We start from the raw sequence: 26,920 nt of genomic DNA on the forward strand, positions 1-26,920 counted from the left end.
AGAACGCGCCGTCTTCCGGCCGCCTCGTCTGCCGTCAGTCTGCTCTTGTCGCCGGCTTAGGGCCGCTTTACTCGCGGCTTGCGCCGGCCCGGTTTCCCCCCGTCTCAGTTCGCCCCTGCTTATTTGCTCGGCTCGCCCGTTTTCGCGGCCGGCGTCATGTGTGCACTTCGGGTTTTTCAGGCGTCCCGTTCCATCCACGGTGGTCTTTCCGTTCAATCCGCCATTCTGCTTTGTTTTTCTCTGTTTGCCTGGCGTATTTTTTGGGTCTGGCGTGTGCAGGGCTCACATTCCTCCTTGGCCCGTGGGCCGGCGCCGTGCTTTCCCACGCCGGGCCGCCTCACGTCGCTCTTCCTTGCGCGGTCGCTCGGGCCCTTTATTGTTTCTTTTTCCCTGTGCGCTATTGGTTTTTTGTCTTCATTTTTGTTCAATTGTTTTCGTTTCATCGCTCACTGTTTTTCTGGGGTTTGTCTTGTTTGGGGGGCGCACCGTCTTCGCTCTCGCGGCGCGCGCCGCGCGGCGCTGCCGTGGGCGAGCCGCAGCCTCCGTCTCGACTCCGCCTCTTCGTCGGCGGGGGCGGGCGGGGGCGCACCTAACCATTCCGCCAAAATGTTTTTTAATACAGCGGTAACCCGGCCAACGCGCCGGGAACAAACAATCTTCAAACTAGAACAAGGAAAAGTTCACGAAAGGAGTTTTTTAAACGGGAGACGTGGGGAACAGAACATCGGGAAGAAAAACGCGGGAGCACAACCGTTTCAGGCAGCTGATCGCGATGGAGTTGGTTCTAAGTGTGCTGGACGCGTCCTATAAACTTTTATAATCTATTCGATAGCATTTACACTCGATTCGAAATTATAAAAGCTAGGGTAGACATATTGGAGATTATCCGGTCTTGAACAAAACCTGCATTTATCCAACGGTTCGTTTCCAAGACTTTTATTTTAGCTATTTTTCCAAAAAACCCTGTGGGAGAAGTCCCATTTTTGGCTTTTTTGTCGAGGGGAACAGCGGCTTACTTCCTGTGCTTTTTATGCGCTCACTGGCCTCTCATATGATGGCAATATAAACAAGGGGTCTTCTGTCCGGCTCTTTTTTACATTCAATTGCCAACCCTATCTGACAAGTAATGACGAGTAGAAAATATAAAAGGTAATTGGGCTATAGGGATGTCCCAGCAGTTTTAGGATACTGAAGGTTCTAATCTAATCTACTCACAATAGCCATCTACTATTTCTAACTCCTAATGACGGCAACGCATTATACAAATAACTAATACTCATCATAATAGCCGAAATGTTTTAACAATGAACACATATAAACTTATTTTAATAAACCAATATGATCAATTGAGGAAAGTGAGGAAGAACTGATGATTCAAATGTTGTACTACAAGTAGTAATGTAGTTAGCATAAATTACTATTGCAACAAATGTGTTAATTTTCTTCATTATTAGTCGATTTTTTTTGGACGAATGCTCCGGGCCAGTGGTTACAATGGTGGGGCCAGTGATAATACAATTCCACCGGCCCGGAGGGCCAGTGGCATTTTACCCTTAATGTCTACCCCTGGTGTGTTATACTAGTGTGTTTACGGAGCAGAACTGATGGTGAACTGACTGTAACACTAAGTGGATTAAATCACAACAGAGTTGCTCTTGGATGTTGTGTTGTAGGTGATCCGGTGCAAAGCTGCGGTAGCATGGGAGGCCGGGAAACCTCAGGTGATGGAGGAGGTGGAGGTGGCCCCTCCTAAAAGTGGGGAGGTTCGCCTTAAGGTAATGAAACAAGCCAGATGTTGTGATATTAACACTCATTTATATAAAATACACGCTACTGCAAGAGGCAGTATCAGGCAATGTCCTCCCCCCTGTCTCCCCCTTACAACTCTAAGAACCTCCATTAAAGACCCTCTCTGACAAAAAAGTAGAAAACTAAGGGTAGGGGAAAAATCCAATGTAATGTAAAAAGCATAGTTTGGCAGTGTGGTGCAGTTCAGCATCTTGTGGCTGAAATTAGTATTACAACAATTAAAACATAAGCAAAGATACATTAATCTTGTTTTCACTGAGTTAAAAATGTAAAACCTAAAAAGATTATCCGCATAAATAGATACAGGACAGAAAGCAAGTGTTATCAGACTTAGACAATATGTTTTGTCAGGGCTGCCATACAGTCTGTTACTGACTTACTACTTACTAACTAGTATATGTATATACTGTTATATACCTAATTTAAAGACCAGCTGCACCTTAAAGGTTATCTATAGTGGGTTTCTCCCTCATTTCGTGCACAGGACAACACTACAGTGAACTTTGCACCATTTCTGGTTATCAGGAAAGTGTTTGCTTTACTCTAGTGATATAACCTCCTATTAATGTATTCTACGAAATCAATCATTCTTCAACTTACTACTAATACTTTTTAAATAATGAATGGAAACATTTGATTGATGAACTGATTTTTCCATGTTAAAGCAGTTTTTGAGGTGAGGTGAATATTTAAAAGGATGACCATGGATCAGATCTTATATTTCAGGTCGTTGCCACAGGGATCTGTCACACTGACTCCTACACACTCAGTGGCTCCGACCCTGAGGGGGTGTTCCCTGTAGTGCTGGGCCATGAGGGAGCTGGAATTGTGGAGAGTGTTGGGGAGGGGGTCACCAAGTTTCAAAAAGGTTATCTATCTTCTTTTCATTCAGATTTTTGCATTTTATGTAAATGCTCAAATGTAAAATGCTGTTTCTGTTTCAGGGGACACAGTCATACCCTTGTACATCCCACAGTGTGGTGAGTGCAAGTTCTGTAGGAATCCCAAAACCAACTTGTGTCAAAAGATCAGGTAAATATTTTCTAATAACGTTTTCACCAGAAAAGAGTTTTGTGTTGTTCAAGCGACTGTGTTTTACATGCCACTATCACATTTTACTGCATGCTCTTACTTTGAAATGGAAAAACTACAACATTAGCAGTTATCAATTCCTGTCTTAAAATTGCCGAGTGACACACATAGATATTCACTCAGACCTAGATTTTCCAATTCCTTAAGTGCAAATCCTAAAGGAATACTAAAATCAATTTTGGTGAAAAAACAGGCAAAAAATTTTTTTGTGTGAAGCTTGAGCAAACGTCTAATACACACCATTGTCAAATTCTACCTGCTTTTAGCAGTTGCTACAGTAGTAAGGATACACTACTAATAACATGTTAAGTGCTTTTACCAACAGACTTTTTATGCATTTGTTTTCGGGTTGGAAGTAGCCAGACTGTGCTCTTATTGTAAATGCGGGAACCCATCATTAGCAGTATTTACAATCTAAAATGGCTGAGCGACACGTAGATATTCTTTCTGTGTTTTAAGTTTGTCTTAAAACCCTGAGTGTGTTATATGCAAATCAGTAAACATAGACTTCAGATCTATAATTGCCTATTGCCTGTTCGAAAGCTTTCCATTTAAAAAGATTTTTGATAAAAGTTTTTCATTTACTTGTAAATCAATTTGAAGTATTCACAGAATTATTTTTTTCATTTGTGGGATTTTTTTTTTTCAGGCCAGTTCTATATTTATATTTCTCAAACATCGATTTTTAGTATTTGTAGAATGTGTTTCACATCTGAAGATTATACACTACACTGACTCTTCAAACACATAATGTTGAAACAAATCTACCTCCATAGTTGCTGGTCAGCTGTCACATCTGCTCTTGTGTCTCACTCTCCAGGCTCACTCAGGGCAAAGGCTTGATGCCAGATGGAACAACCCGTTTCACCTGCAAAGGCAAGAGCCTCTTCCACTTCATGGGCTGTAGCACATTCTCTGAGTACACAGTGGTGGCTGATATCTCCCTGGCTAAAGTGGATCCCATGGCCCCTCTGGACAAGGTGTGTCTGCTTGGCTGTGGCATCACCACAGGCTATGGAGCTGCTGTAAACACTGCCAAGGTCAGTCTGTTGTCACTGTGCTGTGATGAAAGCCAGTGACTGTATTAATTCTCCAATTCCCAGGAAAAATAACACATTACTTTTGCTCCAAAGTAAATATCCCGCCTCCGATATTTTCCAAAGCCTTAACCCTGACCCACATTTTTGTAAAATAGATAAATGCAATCATGCTAACAAAGGATTCTGTGCTTCAATCCATTTTTTTACAAAAACGGTTTTACTGGAGTAATAAGACATTTGAGGAAATTAAACAGTCTATTAAGTATATTACAGCACGATATAGCTTATAGTATAATATATAGATTTAAAGAGCTGCAAATAATTATTTTTCAGGGTAAAGACAACAGAGGCATCATTACAATACCTCAATAGCAGCAGTGCAGTAAAGCCATAGCGTCATTACCTAGTCAAATATCAACAACTTCTCTTAAATTGGCCAACATTTTGAACAACCGTGTCGCAAAAATATGTATTCTTTTTTACAGTTACATTTTAAGATTTTAGGTGCAGGTTTAAAACAAAATATGTCTAATACTTCAATTTTGTCCAAATACATGCAGAAATAATTACATTTCCATCAGCCTCTGCTGTGCTATCAATATGTGCTAACAGGCTAACACACCAAAATGGGATACTAAATGCTATATCAGCATGTTATATTTTCATTGTTAGCATATTGGAATACTTAGCAATTCGGTAAAAAGATCCCTTGCCTAAGTACAGACTCCCAGATCTGCTTGGAGGATTTTAAATGTGGATTTAATATGTCCATCTGTTATTTTTTTAACCTATATCTGAAGCTGGTTAAAACGCAACTAAAGCCTAAAGAAGCAAACACATGCAAAACCGTTCTAACCATTGGATAGCATTCATTTTAAGGTACTCTGTACAACATCTTATCTTTGCTGTGATTTTCGGAAAGGCGCTGACCTGTATTTGCCTCCCCATTCCTTCACCCTGCAGGTGGAGGCTGGCTCCACCTGTGCCGTGTTTGGCCTGGGGGCGCTGGGTCTTGCAGCTATTATGGGCTGTAATGCAGCCGGGGCAGCCAGGATTATTGGAGTGGATCTCAACCGGGACAAATTTAAAACTGCTCGAGAGTTTGGTGCCACAGAGGTGGTGAACCCGAAGGACCACAGCAGGCCGATCCAAGAGGTCCTGGTGGAGATGACAGATGGAGGCGTGGACTACTCCTTTGAATGCGTGGGCAATGTGGCAATAATGGTGAATTATACAATATTATTGACCATTCCTTTTCCCTTCATCTCTGCATGCTGAGTAAACACAGGAATCCTTGAATATGGCTTTATTGACAGTGCTTTATAAAAAAACATATTTCCATCTATCTGCAATTTTTTAATAAAGACAGACAAGTACACATTTTAAGTTCCATTACTTTTGGATGACCTCAAAATCAAAGGCAGTGCTAATAAATAAAAGAGAAATACATTAAAATAAGATTTTTTTTACTTAAGTGTATTATGTAAGAAAACATAACAATGTAACCTTAGAAAGAAAACAACTAGATTTTTCTGTAACAAAAATATGTCCTCTGCTCTCTGATAGGAAAACCTGTCTTTTTATTAAGCATATTCAGGCAGTCGACCAACAATAAAACACATAAGCAGATTTCATAATTTCGCTTCGCAAGCCTGTATTTATAAAATATTAAAAATGTATGTTATTTGGAGTTACTATCCCCTGTAGTTGCAATAGCAGATGGCTGAACAACCAGAGTAACTGCCGAAAACAAAATGGAGAGTTTCCTGTAATATTGGTAGTTGCTAGGCTTGAAGGTGAAGAAGCAATTCAATTTTCTGTGTGAAAACTGTTCGTTTTTACAATAAATACTTCTATTAAATATGATATACATTTAGAATTCAGATTCAGTGTCTTTTTAATACAATTATATTCTTGGCAATGTCCAGATAAATTAGGGTGATGTTGTGGTAGCAGTCTGGTTTGGCTTGGATCAGGTTGAGGTCATACTGTCTGTCTGATATTGTGTCTTGATTGCAGAGAGCTGCCCTGGAGGCCTGTCATAAAGGCTGGGGCACTAGCGTCATCATCGGGGTGGCAGCAGCCGGACAGGAGATCTCAACTCGGCCCTTCCAGCTGGTGACCGGACGCACGTGGAAAGGAACTGCTTTTGGGGGTAACAAGCTGCTTGTTCTTAGACTGATTTTTCTTGAGATGCTGATGTCAATGGGTTTCTAATTCATCATATTCGACAAAAATGCGTCGCCTGAAATTCCAAACGGACACCTGGCACTACAGTCACAAACAGTTCTCATGTACCCTTTTCCAAACGAGGCAGTCCCATGGCCAGATCCTGATGTAGAAAAAGTCTTCCAAGTTACTACTGCAGAGGTGCCGGCCTTTGGCCCCAAAAGTTAGTTAAGCTTGGGGGCCTGAGATAAGCCAAGAGCTGCATATCGGAGACCTAAATCAGAGAATGGGGCTTAATTCACGTTGGCAACAAAAATGTATGGCGAGTACATTGCAGAGTAGCAAGTTGTTGGAGTATAGTAGAACGTTGTTTAAGAAGTTATCTAATTGCATTAACGACAAGAGTAAAGAGCCAAGGGTAACATATTTCAGAAGTTAACGTCAGAGGCTGGAACTGGATTTACATGTCAGTTCATGGCAAGTACGACAAAGGAAAGAATGTCTTTCATAAGCCTAGAAAGTTGTTAGAAAAGTTTTTTTTTTTAATTTAATTTTTCTTGCTGCTTTAAGCATTAACACTTGTTCTGACAGGTGAGAAGAAGAAATGACATTCTGTGATCTGCCCTGTCTATAGCCTCTAGTGAAGGAACCCCTGCATTTATTTTCTGTACTTTAATGAGCTATTTCACACTTTTCCCAGGATACAAGAGTGTCGACAGTGTTCCAAAACTTGTTGAGGAGTACATGAAAAAGAAGCTCAAAGTGGACGAATTTGTGACTCACACTCTGCCCTTTGAGAAGATCAATGAAGGGTTTGATCTCATGCATGCTGGGAAATGGTAAGCCTCAGTTTAAGATGTGTTTTGAATCTGTTTCTTCTGTTAACGTGAGGATTTAGGCCCCATTTACACGGGAACGCAAACCAAACGCAAACAAACCGAATTCAATATAAAAAAAGTCTTCCGTTCACATGGATACGGCTCAATAAACGTGTCCCTTCACACGAGACCGCTCGACCCGCTGAAGACGCTGTAGCACATATGCTGGGCCTGTCAGTGGCGCTGTACTTCCGCCACAAAATACACCAAAAGCAGCGAAGAAGACCCCGAGCATGGTTGCCATTGTTGCCTGGCAGCCCTCCTGTTTATTCTCCGCGGTGGATTTAGCCACATGTAGTTCATGTAGTTCTCCATGTCCACTTGTTGCTGATGGTTGTGGTAGAGGAGCTGTAGATTTTGTACTAATATCTGTAGCATGGTCAGTAGCAGTAGCTACTGACCATGCTGCAGCAGTGAGCAGCAGAGGTGGGGAGAGGCGGGGCTATGGCTTCATCGTTATCAGGGAAATTATCGTATAGGACGTCCCCACCTTGGGACCCGTTATCGTTTTAGGAGGCGGTTTCCGCGGTTCCATTACGGCCTCGTGTGAAGGGGCTATACGAAAGAGAAAATTAGCAGATACAACCCGTTTTGTTCCCGTGTAAACAGCACCTTAGTGTCCCTCTGGGTTTTGTCTGTTGAGAATGTAATGCGTCACTGCTGCCCTCTGTTGAGGACAAAGCTGAGATGTGATGAGACAGGGTTTCATAATAGATTGCACCATGAGAGGTCTCTTTTCAAATAGGAGTGCTAATTAAATCACAAATGTCTTAAGCCTTAATAGGACACAACCTAATCCAATTTTAATCTTTTCAGCATTCGCGTCGTTCTTCAGCTCTAGATGCACAGAAGCCCAGGAAACCATGATCGCACTCCAAGTTTACCCTGCTCTGTTGAATAAATCCTTCAGTTCCCTCTTCATGTGTGTCTTATTTGAACAATACAACTTCTGACACTTCTTTGATCAGCGTCTCGCCCCTGAAAGAACACGCACACGAGAGAGAACATTGTGGAAAGGAAAAAGAGAGGTAACGAAACAAGATTATTCTTTGATCTAGACTGAATGAATAATAAGACTATACAACTACAAACAACCAAATGGCATCAGTGTTTGAAGGTTGTTAATCTATGATGATTCTTCAAGTGGATCTTTGCAATAGCAGCTTGGACATCAAGGCCCGATGAAGCTGTGGAAAGTGAAACAAGCCTTCTGAAACACTCGCAACACATCCTTTGATTATTCTCCCTGTGGGGTTTGAGAACTAGGCTGCTTTAAAGGTTTTCACTGTAAACGTTAGTGTCCCTCCCAAGCTTGGGTGATGCTCTTTAGTTTCCAAAATGTAGACTTCAACTGGGTTGGACTTGAGAGAATAGCTACAGCAGCTTGTACTCAGCCATGTCGGACTCAGTTAGGCGGAAAGTGTTCCCCATCAGCTCAGTTCTTGCTCTGTAGCTAGAACACAGAGCCAAAGTAAGTGTTCCTCCTCAGTTGTTTGTGGTGATGAACAATGTGTGCTGTCTGTTGGGCAGATGTATAAAAGGACACATTATGTTGGAATGGACAATGGGCCTTTTGCTTGATTGACCTAAAAGTAATTCTGATTTTAAATGTATTTCTTCAAAACACACATTTTGACTTTGATGTTCCATTTGTTGGATATGAGGTGAGGTTTTTTGTAAAGTTAGGATCGATGATACTAAATGTTAGAAGGAGCGTTCAGACTTCCAATTGTAGTATAGACCAATCACGTTCATGCGGGATTTGGTTGAACACGGGTAAATAATCTGTGCGGAGAGCAAAAGAGGCGGAACGCATTTCCCGTTATTGCACTCTAGGTACTTTTGGCTTTAGTCTGACAATAATTTAGCTTTCGATCAGCTAAAAAATAAACATTGTAAACCGGCTACTTGTGAAACATCTGGTTCACGTTGTCTCATTATGCCATCTTTGCGTCTCAGGATGATAATCAATCGTCATACTTTGTACCATTGTTGTTGAGGTGCTTTGGCAGTCCTGATTTATAATCTAACAGCAGTTTACTAATTAATTCTGCTGAAAGCACAGCTGTTAGCACTGAAACTACCATTTACTACTGTGCGGGGCAATAATGTAATTTATTTATCACTGCAAACTACATAGTAAAATGGGCCTAAAGAATCATGTGTGCAGGAGAGAACCTTCATTTTGACTTTATGAATAAAATGGTTCACTGAAGAAAAAAAGGCAGTAATAAAGCCATGAATAATTAAGCTATTAGATCATTTAAGGATAAACTCGCACACAAGAGCTACAGAAGTCATTTATTACTCCATTAGAAGAAATACAAAGATGGCAGAGAAACTGTGATCACATTAGTCCTCTGAAAATAGAAAGAATGCTGCTCTCAACGGGAAAACCCCTATGTTGAGATGAATGGTGACCGTAGAGACAAGGGGAAACATCAGGTAACTTTCCGTGAGATATCCAGCATGTTTTAATTCCTAGACTCACACATTAAGGCTCGATTTGCTACAGCAGGGCTCTAGAAAACACGAGACACTAAAGGAGTTTTCCTCAGTTTAACAAACTCAGCGCTTCAACAACTGTGTGCTCAATGTAATTTCTCTCATTCTCGATATCTATGAAGATACTCTGTGGTCGCATCACACTTCTCCTAGCAACCGTGGCTGACGTAATCTACTGGAAAAGGTTCCGACTGCACTAATAATAGCCACATTCAGGATGTAACAATTGAGAGCTTCTAGTGGACACGTCGCCAGGTAAATAAGACAGTGAGTGTTTCTCTGGTACTGAGATTGAATACCCAGCAAGCAGGCATGACGCAATAAATCAATTGATGGTTGTACTTTTACAAACTACAGAAATGACTTTATATGCAATTTTTTGTTGTTGACAAAATCCACCTACCAGCACATCAAAATATCACTTATTAACATGTTACATCTTGTTTGTTTAATCCAAACAAAACCAATTGTAAAAACCGCAAATCAAGTTTTTTTGATTAAATTCTGAGCTTTCGAGGTGCTGGAAGGTATTTTGTTTTAAAGAGCTGGTCCAGGTGTTTTCTCCAGCTTCAAGTATTTATGCTAACCGTCTCCTGGCTGTTGCTACATTTTTAATGGACACCAAGGTGTATTGGTTTTCCCCAAATCTGCCAAGTGTATTTTTATAACATCAAACTACTACTTTACATTTAGGCTGTTTGGCTCTTGGCAGAAAACGACTTTTGTTGCCTGTACTCTAAACTAAAAATAGTACGCTTTATGGCCCAGAGTTATTTTCTATATCTAAAATAAGTTGTTGAGGTTTTGAGAGTTGTTAACCCTGGGAACCCTCCTCGGTCTCTAGTATTGCTGATCATTTTCAGTCCATCTCTGGGGGATTCGTACGAAGTGTGAAGTGAGCAGAGGCTGAGAGAGAAAAGAAGCATGTTGTTACTAGTGTATCTGCCCTGAGCACCACACACACACACAACAACTAGCCAGCCAGTAACAAACTCTGGGTGACATGACAGGCCACTAAGCAAAACCATATCTCATAAATACGTTCCTTCAGAGGATACAGTTTTCAATAATAAAGCGTTTGATATAAGACACATTCAAGTACTTCCATTTATTTCAAGGATATTTAATTCAAAGAACAATGAGAGCGGCAGTTAAACTGAGCTCTAGGAGTGGTGCTTCGTGTGTGTGTGTGTGTGTGTGTGTGTGTGTGTGTGTGTGTGTGTGTGTGTGTGTGTGTGTGTGTGTGGCCCAGAGGGTGGCTTGTGTTCTGGAAAAGTCCAGTCCTTGGATGCGTGCGAGTCTACATTTGGTTGAGGAAGTGAGCGCGGCCGTTGTCCTCCATGCGGCGGGTGAGGATCTCGCAGCCGGTCTCCGTCACCAACAGGGTGTGTTCGAACTGAGCAGAGCGCTTCCCGTCTCGGGTCACCGCCGTCCAGCCGTCGGGCCACGTCTCGTCTTGCCAGCCACCTGAGACATGACACACTCACAGATTTAGCTTACACAGCATCAATTAAACAAAGCTGTCGAAACCAACACTTGGAGCCTGACTCACTGGACACCTGTGAGGGTGATTTAAAGCATGGCTGGCTCTGCTGAATTACACATTAAACCTCTTGTTGTGGAAAAACTATTGGATCCTTTCTACTTTTAAATACTAGCCGAAGTATTAACAACCAAATGTACTTAAAAGTATTACAATTTGTTTGTCAATTTTAAATACTTCTAACTGTGATAATCCTAATAATATATTTTTAGTTAGTTTTCATCGTCAATATCTTTAATATAACTTAGAAATATATATATATAGATATATATCTATATATATTACAATATATATATATATCTATATATCTATATATATATATATATATACGTCGAGATCTTGTACAATCCGAAGAATAAGAAGCACCTGGGGATTGCTAAAGTTGCTTCGCGTCGGGCCGAACCACACCCCTTAGCTGTGATATAATGAGCATATACCACGGCCTGTCGTGAGCTATTGCTTAAATATATATATATNATATATACTAACGTGACTGGCAGGACTGGTGATACGCCTCAGTCACAAACTAATGCGCCAAGGAACTCAGCCTATCCCGATCTACCAGGAGTGAACCTAAGCACTCCACATTACGGCTGTTACCCGAGGGAAGACGCAGAACGGCTGATACCTTGACGATCTGGAGGCGAAAGGTTTGTGGCAGCCTCTGTTCTGATATGCCGTGTAAAAAGGGCTTGATGGAAACGCAGGTGTGTAGTCCGGGGAGGAGCACAGGACTGATGCAGCAGGTGAGTGGCAGCGTGAGCCGGGGAGCACAGGAGTGACAGCCCACCACGCACAACACAAACAACACCTTTGACAGTGGGGAAACATCCAAAGCAATCACAAAGAAGAGTCGTGCTGGTAGCAGTACATGCTTCACGCTACATTTGCGTATCTGTGTTAATGCAGTTTCTCCACACTTAGTCTTGCTTGACGGTAGGGCGGCTACCAGGTAGGGTGAGGAGAGAGAAAGAGCGCGAAGGGGAAGGGAGAGAGATGTAATCACGGTTCCTGATAAAGCTGTGGAGAGTATGGCGCTCGCAGGGAGGTGGAATCAAACGCACCCAGGAACCGAACGATAAGCATCCAAAGAGACCTTTTCCCGAGAGGACAAACTAGTGAGCCGATGCCCTACAGGCTGGATTTGGGCAAAGCCTGACACAAAACACAATATAATATGGCACCATGGAATACAAATGGTGAAAGATACAATGTAAACTACTGAAAAACACACACATAACCAGCTCACTAAAAACACAACCGGCTCAACTCAACGCAACTACAACTATAACGCGCGGCCAGGAGTCTTGGGGTGGTAGATGTTTACACCTTTGTGATGTAATATGACCGCGTTGACTATGACCTTAACCCTTTGGATGCGACGGTCCACCCCGGCGTGATGCAGAAGCACATGACGCTGTCAAGGCCGCCGCATAAAAACAACAGGCTGGACAACCATTGCCGTATCGAAAGTACTGGCTTGAAACATATCCCAGTCTTTGTTCATGCAAAAAGACCCAGTAAACACGGAGATTAACGATGATAGGACGACAGTTAGGATACATTCAAATATGAAAAATGGAAGCACATAGTTGAGACCATCTGCGCCCGTATTTGATGCATTTTACGAAAACCGGAAAAATACTGGAAACTGTAACTGCTCACCAGGATGTAATTGATTCTGTCGAAAGTAGCTGGCCCCTTGAAACTATATCACCAGTCTGTTCATGCAAAAAGAGCCCAATAAACCACGGAGAAATATCAGATATAAGAGGTAATACATTTCAAAAGTATGAAAAAGGAAGGCGGCATATTTTGAATACTCTTCGGCCGTATTTATCATTTACGAAAACGGAAATACGGAAACGTAGAGTCTGCTCAACAGGAACGTATTTACCAAGGGACGGGGGAGGTAATCGGTAAACGGACGGAATACGAAGCAAAGACGAAAAGAGACCGAAGAGGGAGCGGCGGAATGGAGAAGAGCACGAAGATATACGAAGACAGGCGCCGGAGAACGAAAGAGAGACGGCGGGAGACTCGATGAAAAGTAAAGTGACAGAGCAAAACATTGAGATTAGATATAGTTAGATAGATTTAGAAGTTTTTAAGATTCACTATGATGAAGAGAACTCAGAACGTGAGTCAAGCTAGAGCTTGTTTTGACATCGAGGAGGGAGAGGAGGAGGCCTGTGATGTGCCCTCTTATCGCAGTTGAGCAGAAACTGGCTTTTGAAGCGTGGGCACAGATAAAGACAGAAACAAGCAGACGTTTTGCTGCAATAAAAGGTGATATAACGATATTCTGTATACAATTATATCCAAACACTTTGGCCTACCAGAATGAAATCCCATGTACTAATGTTAAGCTTTAAATGGTTGTTGTGCCTACTGTTGTCACTGTTGTCATAAATTGAGAATGAGGGAAAAAGCTATGACTGACACCTGTTATTGTTCAAAATCGCTGTAAATTCATGGCTACCTCAATAAAACTTTCACATTATCATGAGTGCATGCATCTATTTCCAGGCTTTCAAATGTTGCGTGTGACGTTGGTATCTAATGAAAAATAATATCATTTCCAAAATCTGTTTTCTACGTTTTTTTGAGATTTTGGTCCAAATGTTCATATAGTATCTCAAAATAAAAGAAAAATAACATCAGGTTAATATAGAGGTGAGGTTGTCGATAAAAAAGATACCAAAACATTGACATGCCATAACATTTCTTAAGGGCTTAAGTAAGACAAAATCAAAAAGTATGGCAAAACGGGCAAAATTAGCCAGGCTCCAAGGGTAAAAAAAAAGGCCGTTTTAAGAGGCAGAAGCTCAAAAAATTGGCTCCCCCCTTTCCTTCTGAATGCCTGCCCTTATGTCTCCTTAGGTACTTCTCCGCTGCTCTGTTCCAGTTTGAAAGCCGCAACTGTATACCTCCGTTGTCTCGAGGCGGCGGAGCGGGGGGGATACGACCTTGTTGTGAAAAAGAACTTACAATTCACCCGTGGATACGCTCAGTATATCAGCGGCTAAGAACGCAATCAGGTTGCTGATTTGACGTGTCCCGTCAATCAAATATGAATATACGCTATGTATGAGAAATATTACAAAAAGGCATGAATATGACAGTTTGACATTTGGGAGTACTACACCACATTATTGATGATGTCTGTAATGCACTGTTGACGGAACCCTTAGGTGGCGACCCAAGTTTCCCCCATTCTTGCATACACCGCAGTTTGTATATGATATTCAATAAACCTTGAAAATCTGAAATTGTAAAGTGGATGTGCAACATAGCCATTATACCAGTCTTTAATTAAGCTGTTAGAGAGAATAACGACGTAAATGAATATAGCTTTAGAGCTCGTTTCCATTGCCATCCTGGTCCAATGCAAGATACATGTTAGTCCTCTCAAGCAACCAACAGCAAAAATACCCCTAATTGGGCAGCTGCATCAACCTACCTGAATTTCACTCAGGTAAGCTAAAGCCTGATTAAGGGCTTGTTTAATTTCGCATCATTAAAGAATCCTGCAAGAACCAATAAAGTAGGGAGCAAAAATACGCAAGGTTAACCTCTGAATTGTAGTGGAGAAAGAATTACAAAGTAACAATGAGCCGTCATGTGGGATATATTTAATAGGCTGCGCATTAATGGACACAAGCGATTTTCAAGCCCCAATTTATTAATGATATGTGGTTACATTGATAAGCACTGCAATGGTTTAAATAGCCGGCAACTTCTAAAATGGTGGGAAAACGAAAACGTTCAGTAGAGACGCCCATAGAACATTTTGCGAAAACACAATGGCCAGCATGGTAGTTCGGGGGGGCGTCGATTCCAGTTTTGGATAGTCGTGGCGTAGTTTTAGTTCCATCAAACAGCTGTTTGACGCTCGGCGTAACGCTTTGGCGCACGCCACGCCAACATCCAATCCCAAGAAGCCTGTGAAATTAATCACGGGGACTGAATTCGGCTAAACTGATGCTGGGGAATTAAGGTGTGTAGTGTCTTTGGGCCATCTTAAACTCCTAAAAGGCCTAACGTCGTTTCCGTTATTTTATTTTGAAATCAGTTTCCTGATGACGCCAAAAAAACAGCCAGAGAATATGAAATTAAACAATAAAATAAAGCAAGATAATTATGTGTTATTGTGAGTAAATAACAGTGGTGAGTTTGAAAAAAATAACAAATTAAAAGGAAAAAAAGATTTAAAAAATAGCAGATAACAGTACTGAGGCCCTGAGGGCCCCGCATTTATTTCCTCACAGACGGCCCAAAAAGTCAGATTTAGCGATTAAAATAAAAAGCAATAATGGCTTGTAGAATTGAGTAAGACAGTTTTTATGAAACCCACAAGCCTTGCCGCTTCCATGAGCCCGACGCGAGAAAAGACCGTGCTGGCAGCCCACGAACATATACCCAGTTAGAGCAATAGCATGCTTTTAAATCGTAGCTGTGCAACACGAAAAAAAAGGGAAAATCGTGTTGGTGAACAGCGAATCAATAAATTAACAATCGTGGTTGCGAACCACGAAATGCCATGAGACTGGGTTTAATATGTTGCCATATTATATTGGCCGCAGCTATGTCAATGTTTTCATTAAGTATGCCTAAATAGCATAACGCGTAAACATGTAATAAGATCAGAATTGCTTCTATACATCATATAATCAGATACTATTGACTTTGACAAAAGTCAGTTATTTCTTTGTCTATTCTACCAGGCCAAGGCGGGTGTTGTTTGTGTGCTGAAGTAAATGTTTTCCATTGCCTTATAATCATCTTCCTCCGTAGGTAAATTGTTGACTCATAGCAGATACATTACATTTTCCACATAAATCATTTCTAAAACCAAATATTATTTACCAGTAAAAACACTGAACTCTGCTTCCAAATTTTTTTTCCCAAGATACCTAATCATGATGATGATAAAAAAATGGGGAGGAACATACTTTTTTTTAAGAAATGCCACTATTAGTGATGCAGAGAGGAACAAAAACACCTCATTGCCCATCCACTTCAATCACAAACCACACATAAAAGCAGTTTGCCCTCAAATTATTTTTCTTCCGCGTCCATCCTCTTTGAGTGTCCTCTCCCTTTGAGTTCTTATGGCATAAGAGCTCCATTACAATGATTTAGTCTGCACGGAACGAGCACACACATACAAGCACACACGCACTCATGCCTCAGGCCAAGGGACCCATCAATTAGAGTGGGTTCAGTCAAGTCATCATCATCTTCCACTATTTTTTTTTCTTTCCCTCAGTGCACAGAAGTGGCACAATATGGACTGTCTACCCCCTCTGAGCACTTAAAATCTAGAGCACTTGCATAAGACAAGAGTCTATTTTATTGGCACGTAAGCGAAAATAAATCCCAGATTCCATCGGGGTATTGGGAGTGGATCTTGTTTTATGTCAAGGAGGGAAGGTGTGAAAGCCACAAGGGTATTTTAGGGAGAAGAGATTGGCAGAATGGAGCTGAGGCCATCAAATCGTGTTTGTCTGCCGGTTTTTGTTTTGCTTTGTACCTCCGCTGTTCGCTGTCCCGGAGACGAAGGCTGTCGTGCTCGTCAGGCCGCTTCGTTTACCTTGTGCTGTCAGATGTCGTCTCAGAAAGATGTTGGGCACAACACACACATAGACACACACTCCAGCCTCCCACAGCTGTCTTTGAATTCAGGTCCTATTCACTGTTTACGACCTAGTAAACCACTGTGATGTATTACCAAGATATTTCTCTTCATTTGAACCCTAATGTTGAAGTAAAATAGTTTGCATGTGGCAATGTCAGTCCGTCCACAATTTCGTCCAAATGGCAAAAAACTTTATGAATATATTTAATGTATTTGTTTGATCTCACCGACAGTGTTACACAGTTTGTTATGTGAGTGGCAGTGAAAGTAGAAATTACTTATATATGTTAAGTTTACAAGAAAACGCAACAGATTAAGATGGTAAATATATTTAAGATGCTCAACAAGCACTGATGTTAGCACAGCCTCACAGATCCGCCTGCATGAATGGCTGTTGACTTGTTCTTGTTGAAATGTAAAAAATACAGTAAGTACAAATTCTAAATCTGGTTTCTCTTTATCCTATAATCTCCAGGTGTAGTGTATTCACAAGTAGAAAAAGCAAAGGAATGACCAATAACATGTGTCACAATCTAATGCAATACACAACTCCTCCCTGGGATCTTTTTAATATTTACTATTTGTTGACACTATCGAGAGGTTTTTGTTATGTTTGAGTCAGCCATTCTTCATTTCGCTTGTATTAGACTGTTTCAAATCTTTTGACACAATATAAACAGTGGATTCCATATTCAATCATCAGTTTCTTCTCAATACCACTTGCTGACATTTGACGAATATGTCAACTAAAGTGATAGTTCAGTTTAGGAAGAGAAATAATGGCTATTTGAGATGGAGATTACAAGTTTACTACCTCTTTTTTGTCGGTGTGCTAAGGTTGAGTCAGGACATGGTTAGAAAAGTTTACCATAGATCTCGGCATCAAAACGTACTATCCACTACATAAACTTTGTCCTACACCAAGCAATGCCCTTCTTGAGCAACTTGTTTTTTAAGTGAAAACACTGATGGACTCCTGCAGCCCGGGGTCAGAGAGGCGGCCATATTGATTTAGCTGTTTATAAAGACAGTAGGAAACAGGGCAGGCTCTGAATGGCAACAGGAGAGACTTGAAAATGGCAGCGCCTGGAGGCATTTCTGTTAACCCCCCGTCTCTGCCTCTCTTTTTGTTTACCTTGGACGCATTTTGCTCTCAATGTTCTAACAGTCATTGCCGCTCTTCTTTGCATCTGTCTGTGTCTTTATTCCGTCTATAATGTGTATTCCGTCTATAATGTGTATTCTGCAGGGATGAGTGATTTTTAACATGAAGTAAAAAAAATTATGACCATCTGACAAGCGTTGTTATGAAACTGAGGTCCACGGAAGACCGTGTTTGTTGTGGAGAAATTCTCTGACGTCCTGCTATGGATTTCTCCGACAAGTTGATAAGTAATGCAATTAAATGGACTGCATGCTGCAGGACGGGGATTATTTATTCACGGCTAAAGCTCATTACTTTTTTGTATCAAAAGCTTCCTCTGAGTCTTTTTATGGCATGCATGTTTCATTTTATCTTATTTATGTGAATTTCTGAGGATTATAGGCAGTGTGTGAACAATTCCATGGTGCTGATGGTGAATGTTTCCTACAGCAAAAATTTACTTTGGCCGTCAGACTATATTAAACCTATTTAGCAACGCATTCTACAATAATAAAAAAACAAAAAACATATAGATTTATTACAATACAGCTAGCATTTTCCCTTCCACCTCCTTTTTGGGACGCAGAAGGCAGTTGTTCTTTTACACTAGATAAACACATTAGTTAACATTAACTAGACATTACCTGCTCAGCACCAAACAGCAGACGGACACAGTAAGTGAACACCTGGGGATAACATTTGAGTATTTAGCTGCTAAAGAGCTAGAATATGTCGATTGAGGATATTAAGGTCCTAATTTTCTAAAAGTACTGAATCGAATTTCTATTTGAAAGTTGTAGAAGTACAGCTTTCAATAATAATGATAGCGAAAAAATGCAAGTTTGGTGCAATGGTGCATTTGATCAAAGACCCAGAGGTAGCAATATCTTGACCTGTAATTCATTGACTTTAACCTAAATTAGTTAAAGCAGCGAGAAGGAATGACAAAGTGGTATTTAAGTATTTGTATTACAATGTTAAAGCTCTTAAAATAATTAATATAATATGAAGTAATTAATGTATTCATTTACTGTCTTATAAAGATTTTTCTTAATGATACTTATATTTAAAGCTTTCCACTAGCCTCCACTACAGAACCTACAGACAGAGCTCTGGCCAGTGCCAGTGCAGTGTCAGCTCAGGGCAGCAGAAAGTCTCGCTCTGCAAATGAACGTCGGACATTTGGCATCCCCTACCACCTTTTCTTAATTGCCATCTGTATTATTAGATGGCGTATTCATCCTTAATGATCTGAGGGGCACAGCTGCACATCTCTATCATTTGATACTTTTCAGAGCACATCTTTGGCCATGCTGAGAAGTTTATATAAAGATTCAGATTCCATAACAAAACAATCAAATCGTACCTCATTAATATTGCTATGTATACCTCTTGTAGATTTAGTATTAATTATGTATAAATGCATGCATCAACAGGAAATATTAAACAAGACTGCAGCAGTTTTGGGTTTATCACAAACTGAATTAAGTTTTTAACTAGGGTCAACCCGTACAGGCCCATTATAAGCAGCTGTTGAAACTGAAGAAATTATTATTTTTATCTGGAAGAGACACAGATGATTTTCTCTCTCTGAGCCAGAGGTCTGTACATTCTTCACAACACGACCGCTGTCCTCTATGATAAGAACTCCCAAGGTGACCCACAGCCTTTCTCTGGGGGGCTCTGCGTAACGCTCCATGTCCTGGCACACAATCACCACGGATGAGTGTTATTCTGTATCCTCGGGGCCCGGGAAGGGCAGATCTGCAACACAGAGTCGTCCTCCTTACCCTACGGTTTTCTTACCCTAATGGTGACTCCTGATTGAATTTGGCAAGATGGTAGTGTCTTCTTTCCCTCGCCCTTTGAAGCGGTGTCTCTCCTCCACACAGCCCTCCCTGACCGCTTCTTCACCTGACTGGCTTGGTTACACTGTGCTGAGTCACTAAAATAACATATTTTAGAATCTGCCTAATTGATATGCGCTGGCCGCTGGCACGACTTGCAGATGTTTGTCATCCCTGTTTTATTCTCTGTTCTATTATCGAGACGTTTGACTAAAATCTTATTGATATATAATTTGTTCTTAAAGTGGACCCATCATGCTATATTTGAAACATATATTGTAGGGCCATACCTACAAAACATGTCTGTGAAGTTTTTTTTTCAAAATACCAAACAGTTCGCCCATTGTAGCCATCCCTCATACTGCTCATACCCCTCTTTTGAAGCCCTGTTAGAGAAACGCGGATCTTGGGTCCTTAGCTTAAAAAGAAGAAGAAGAAGAGGAGGCGGAGCTAATGCCTGATCAGAATTCTATCGGAGATAAAACGTTACAATTTGGTTGTGATACAAAAACATCCTGTTTAAACCACGTCAAGGATTATTTCTGAAACAGTATGGAGCTCAAATGCTTTTTCTCTTGCAGGTTTATCACAAGGTGAGTTCTTTTTTTTCTTCCTGCTTTTTAAACATATAGTACAGGTACAGGTTAGCTCTGAGTGTTAGCGAGGCTTGCTAATGTAAACAAAGACGAGATTACGTCCAAAACACGTCAGGCATTGTTTCTGATAGCATCTTTCTGTGGGTCCGCTGCTGATCTGACGTCAGTTCGGATGAAATCTGTATCCGCTCGTTGTACACCCGTTTTTAAAAGATTTGGGTACGGAGGAAAACAGGGTTTTATTTTCTAACGCTGCGTGAGTTCCCCGACGCACCGGGGACACATATGTATGTATAAAAGACATCACAAAGTGCATTTTGCATGATAGGTCCCCTTTAAGTAATGTTGGATTCACCTTTTTAAAAAGCTTAATGTGAAGGAGAATTTGATGAATATTAATTATGGTATTCTTTAAATTAAAGATAACTTAGATTGCCAGGAGAAGAGAAACTGGTTTTAACATTTGAATTACAGCCCAGAACTCTTGTGCTACGTCAAGTGGAAAATGCACACTCATGTTTTTAATTTTGGCAGACAGCACAATTATTCTATCCCCAACCAGTGCCAATGTGTTCATCAAGAAGAGCAAAGTCCTGAATTTGGCAAGCACAGGACAAAATATTGCTTGAAAACAAAATCTGCAAGGTTTTATTTAAACCAAGATTATCGAAATGTCCCTTTTTTGCTTGTAGTGTGATCATGTTTTGGGGGACTTCTAAATGAATCTGTGATCATGACCAGAAGTCCTTTGCACATTTTCTGATCTTTGACCTCTGGTGTCTTGTTAAGTTTAGTCAACTAAAACAACCTTATTTAAGTTAGAAAAGTGTGTTCATGGTACATATTTCTGATGAAGCAATGTTAAATGTTGACTCTATATCTCTCTGCACAGCCTGCCATCCACTATGTTATCCTCAGTTAGAGGTTTGTGCCCCCATTAAATTGACACACTAGCTTTTGATTCTTAGAAAGATCTCTATGCAAGACCAGAAGGGGGTCGACAATCAGGAAAACGTAGACATTTCTCTTGATGAAATTCAATTCCAACTATTACCCCGTATCAACTGGAAGTAGTCCATACCGGCACTAGTTCAGAGTTGACTCCACTTTGTTTTCCACCTCTGTCAATGTCAACATTGACAGATGTTGGCATTGCCAGCGCATATTTCTTTTAGCTTACAACAATGTTTTACGCCGTTGGAGCAGTGCTTATGCTGTTCATACTCTTCCAAAGCAAGATTGAATTGCAAGCATGACTTCTTCAACAACTTCAAACTCTTTGTTGTACCGACCATATAATGTTGTTTCTCATGTTAATCCCGCCCCAGCCTCTCACGAAAGTCTCAGATGTCTCTTTATGCTGACCGATCAAAGAGCTCAAACCAATTTTCGGTCCTCTGAAGTTTAACCGAAAAATCTAGTTGGAAATCTTGCTCCGACTCTGAACTGGCCCTGCAACTGCCTCGATGGAAAAGCACTAACTGCAGGCATGTCTCTGCAGTTTTTTGGGCTGTAATCAAAGTATATGCCATCTTCAACAAAATGTACCAAATTAGTTTAAATTACTTTCTAAATGATTGTCGCTTCAAACCAGGACTAAAGTATGTCTTGTGAATACTATGCGCGGTTTATGAAGGTCGTTCCAAAGTCATGTGCTTGCTGCCATTGGCACCGAGGTAATATTTCACAGAACGGTCAGGTGCAGCGAGTCTTACAGTTTGTTTACCTGGACAGCAGTCTTTGCTTAACAGGGCAATAAGATGTATTGATTACTGATAATGTGTGTGGCTGTCAGTTATAGGACAAGGATGTTAGATAATTATGCGAAAAGAGGAGTATTCCTGAGGTGTTTTATTGAACTGTTATTTAGCGAAACGCTGCTCTGGCTTAATATTCATAATGCATAATAATACATCTGTGCACACTTCCAACATTTAACATAGTTTTTGATTTAAAACCTTCATCAACTTCAACTCTTTTCTCACTAGTTTGTTGCCCTTTGGTCAAAGTACAGATTAAATTATTCAAATTGTTATTAACCTGAAGACGATTTGAGCTCCAAGTTTCTATGATTAAAACCAGATTTAAAATACTGCTTGGTTTGAGGGATTATCTTTATTTTATCTTGTCGTGCACCTAGAAGGAAAAAGAGGAATGTTGAGCTACGGCATGATGGGTAATTACACTGCCAGAATGACTGCTTTGCTGGTTTTATCTAATGTCTGTTAAGCTGAGACACCTTTCTACATGTGTCCACCTCTCTGTCGGTGACAGTGCTGATAGGGAGATGAGAATCCATTTATATTCAGTATGATATGCTAATAGAAAGATTCAGTGCAAAGCAAAGTATTCCATGACATTTCCTGTCGGTCTGCACTGATTTTTATTGTAAAGCGGAATCAGTCATTGTTATCGCTGTGCTGTTAGTTGTCTTTTTTGGACGCTGCTGTACATTGTTCAGTTTAACAAACATACCAACAGTGGCAGGGTTTGCAACTCCCTTTCTTTGTTAATTTTGCTTTTATCGAACATCCTCCTCACACCTTGTGCTACGTCACACAAATGACTCACAACAGGTCTATTTTCTTCTCAAAATTGCAGTCGTCTGAAATGAAATATGTTATCAGGGTTTAGCAGCCTGAGCCAAAGCACCTAGAGTTTAGGGTTTACATGTTTACATCCAAGAGACTGTGTCTTTATTGGCAGCCACGCTAAAACAGTGCAGGCCTGGATTTTTTCTGTGCTGTGTTTGTCCTACTTTAAAAAGTCATTTGTAGTTCAGTATTGTGACAACCTCTCAAAAATGTCTCAAATCTTGTTGTGTCAGCTACAGGTGAGGGAACACTATCATGATTGTGAAAGTGTTTTCACCTCGGGTATCTCTGGCAAAGCACTAGTTATTATTTGCTATTAACAAATAGACACAAGCAGTAGGGCTGCACAATTTGGGGAAATAATGTAATTGCTATTTTGCTGACAGATATTGCGATTGCGATTCGATTTTCGATATTTGTTTTTAAGCGACCCAACGGAAGTTTATTGTAAAATGCGGCCATATCTCCGGCTAGGAAGGTCGTATCAACATGCTCCTGTCTCTAGCAGTCCCGCAGCCCGAGCTAAGAGTGAAAGAACTAAACTTACATGAAACCTCCGTTGGGTTGCTTTAAAGTCAAGCTTCAGATTAAGATTCACCCTGTAATAGATGTAAAACATGTGATGGAGCATCACTAACCTAACTTAGATGTTTTGTTTCACCAAAGCATAGGAAAGCTCCATTGGAAGCCATTTGGAAAGGGCAGGCACTTTCAAAAATACTTGGCAGGTGATTGGATCAATCTGTCTATCACCTGGTGATAGACAGATTGATCCAATCACCTGCCAAGTATTTTTGAAAGTGCCTGCCCTTTCCAAATGGCTTCCAATGGAGCTTTCCTATGCTTTGGTGAAANTTTTATCTAATATTGTAATATTATATTTTATTATAATGTTATGTTTGCTGTGAAGCACTTCGGTAAACCCTCTGTTTTTAATATGTGCTATAAAGTGGATTGGATTGGATATATCACTTATATCAACTTGTTGTTACGTGTAACGTTGTTATTTATTCATGCTTTTTCATAAATGTTCTGTGTGTTGTATTGAACCTATACTGTCACCACCAAGACTAATGTTGTTGGAGAACAAACCAACTGGGACCAATAAATGTCTTCGGTATCTACACCCGCAAAGATAATATACACTAAATGATATCGATAAGTTGATAAATAATAAAAAATTCCTTTAAAAAGGACAAATCTTTGCCTTGAAGATGAAGATGAAAATGAATGTATTTTAACATTTTCAGTTTCATCATAAAGTTGTATTATTAAATCAGTATTGAATAGGATAGCATGATATTGCAAAGTGCTGCTATCGCCTGAATATTATAAAGATGTATTCTGTAAAATGTTGTAAACGATGTCAGTCTTTCTCTCTTTCTTGTCCTCTCACTCACACAGACACTCTGTGGGAGTCTTGGACAAAAGGCTGAGCAAATCAGCATAACAAAGGGCCGGCTCGCTGAGGAGCAGCCGGAGCATGTGGCTGACACAAACCTCCCCCAGGGGGTTTCATCTTTTCCCCGCCGTCGGATACCTCCTCCTTTCCTCTCCAGGCTGCTTCTACACGACACATAACACGGAGCAACAGCTCAACAAGCTCACAATATACTCACCCTCTTTCAGAAGGTCCAGACTCAAACACATGAACTCCTTATTGTTCTTCATGAACCTCTGCTCAAACTTCTTAACTTCCTTTGAAATGTTTCTCTAGATTGGAAGAAACAACAGAGAGCAGATAAGATATATTTGTAGTGTAGCTTAGATCTGAGACAGCCATTGTGTTAAACCTGTTTTCTTACAGGATTTAAATGTAAAAGGACAAATAGAATTAATGTAATTTACCTTAAAATAACCATAAGTGAAATAGGACTGAATTATAATACATAGTATTTATTGTTGTAATTGCATAGATGTTTGCACTGATTGGTCATTTATTATAAGATTTTTGTTTTATTTCAAACAATTTTAAAGTTATTTTCTTTAAATATGTTTTAACAGTGTTGGAATTCATATGTATCCCCGCTAATAGGAATGCATTAAGACATAGCACTTGGTCTGGATTAATAATGCATATATAAACTGATAACATGAAACCTTGATGTATAACTACCGCAGCCACTTAATGATAAGTGGCTGCTTCATCAGTGAGAGTATATTTGCATAAAGATGGCGCAGAAGCATCAAATCAGAGGGCAGAGAGGAGCAGGCCCTGCAAAACACAGAATATGTTTCACTTATGGTGGCGAATACCAAACAGCTGTTTCTGCCCTGGGAGGAAGTCCAGGTTATAGTGGAGGCTGTGCCGAGGTCAGCTTCCTCCTGCTGAGTATTTCTATGAAGTGCTTCTGCTAGCTTCTGGGTTTATATGGAACATTGAGCTGAATTAAACAGAGGAGGGACAACTTTTCATTTTTCAGCTTTGGCGTTTTAATAGAGAGATGTTTTATTCATTTCTTTTATTCACATTATTAACATGAGCACTTGAGTCTACCATGTAAATGTGCCAGATTTAGTCATAGATTTTCACCTATGAAAACAAGGCATCACGTACACTATAAGAGACTTTTCAAAATAATTGATACGTAACTGATTTTATGGTAAAGGCGTCAAAATATAATCAAAGGCTGGAATAACTGCAAATTGAGCAATCTACCTCTACAAATCATCGACCATTTGAAGGCTCTTAACAAGGCAGCTGAACAGTCCTCTGTAATTTGTCCTCCATCTATTGTACATCACCAATTAGTGGATGTATTTTAAAAGAAGCAGAGGGAATGTCTGCCATGTTTCGGCTGGGCTCAATGGCTTTGCGCTGTCAGATCTGATGCTGACAGTAATTGCAGTTGTTAGCGCAGATTCATCTCCATGGGTTTTTTAAACAAATATATTCAGCATGAACAGGAAAAGGCAAAGCGTTTTTGTTTCACAGTGTAAGTCAATACATTTCTTTTCATGCCACTGTTTGCATCATTTCAAAATTATGTTTTCTCTGGTGAAACTTGTGAAAGAAAAAGCTTAGCATAACCTTTCATTCAAAACCATGATCAGTACTTTCTTTTCAAAGCATTCAGGACAGCCACGCTTTTCTCTAAACATGTGTGATCCATGTTGTTGTCAGAATAGATAATCAGATGGCTCATCATGCTCTGATAGGTGCAATAGAAGTTACAGATGTCAAAATGTATAATATGACTTGTGAACACAAAATAGAGAAACTATTTCCAGATCAGGAGGTGGGAAAGAGAAATGTAAATAATGGTACATTTGGTGTCTTCTATTATTTTCTGTGATGGTCTTACCTACAATGTCACAAACGTTTGAACCTAAAAATAATTCTACAAGTCATGATGTAAGATGTTTGGGAAATAAATATTCCACAGCACACAATGTATCGTTGAATCTTTTCTATTCCTGCAGTCTTTCAGAAAGATAGATAAACAGCTTTGAACACTTTGTATAGCGTTTACGCATCAGACAGAATTGTTGTCATAAAATGGTTTAAATCAATGAAAAGTTTACATCGACCAATTCTTTTCAGCCAACTTCCTGAAATTGTTCAGCTCTCAAGAAAAAAAAGAAAACTTCCAATCCGTGTTGAAGGAAGATCTCTCAAATTAAAGTAATATTTTGCAATATCACAACGTCAAGTGAAATTAATTTGTATAGATATAAAAATCAATCTTAAAGTAAAAAAGTATTAGCATCAAAATAAACTTAGAGTAACAAAAGTTATAGCAGTGTCATTGCAGAATAATGCATATTAATTATTGGATTGTAATGTATCATAATGTATTGATTAATTATATATACCTAGAAAAGTCAATCAAAATTGTACATACAGTATTGACAGTACTACAGCAATGGTAATGTATTACTTTCCACCACTGCTTGTTAGGGCTGAACAATTAATCGATTTTAAATCGAAATCGCGATTTGAAATGAGGCAATTATAAAAAAAATTGTTTTTGTTTTGTTCTTGTGTGTCAGTCATCCACACCAATCAGAAGTGCTGTGCTCCACATGTACCAGCCATTGTTAACCAATCAGAAGTGGCCC

At 40.1% G+C, this 26,920-nt stretch overlaps 1 protein-coding gene across 1 annotated transcript; it reads left to right on the forward strand.

Annotated features, from left to right (window-relative positions):
• Window positions 1–1,666: 1,666 nt before the first annotated feature.
• Window positions 1,667–7,907, forward strand: LOC104956960 (alcohol dehydrogenase class-3 chain L). The gene is made up of 8 exons (XM_010784546.1): window positions 1,667–1,775; window positions 2,536–2,677; window positions 2,754–2,841; window positions 3,722–3,941; window positions 4,905–5,165; window positions 5,961–6,096; window positions 6,811–6,949; window positions 7,805–7,907. Exons 1-8 carry the CDS (start codon window positions 1,725–1,727, stop codon window positions 7,827–7,829), a joined length of 1,062 nt encoding a protein of 353 aa, XP_010782848.1. The 5' UTR covers window positions 1,667–1,724; the 3' UTR covers window positions 7,830–7,907.
• Window positions 7,908–26,920: the final 19,013 nt, after the last annotated feature.

This window comes from Notothenia coriiceps, unplaced genomic scaffold, assembly GCF_000735185.1.
Source record: "Notothenia coriiceps isolate Sejong01 unplaced genomic scaffold, NC01 NC01_scaffold00026422, whole genome shotgun sequence".
In the NCBI taxonomy this organism is placed as follows: domain Eukaryota; kingdom Metazoa; phylum Chordata; class Actinopteri; order Perciformes; family Nototheniidae; genus Notothenia; species Notothenia coriiceps.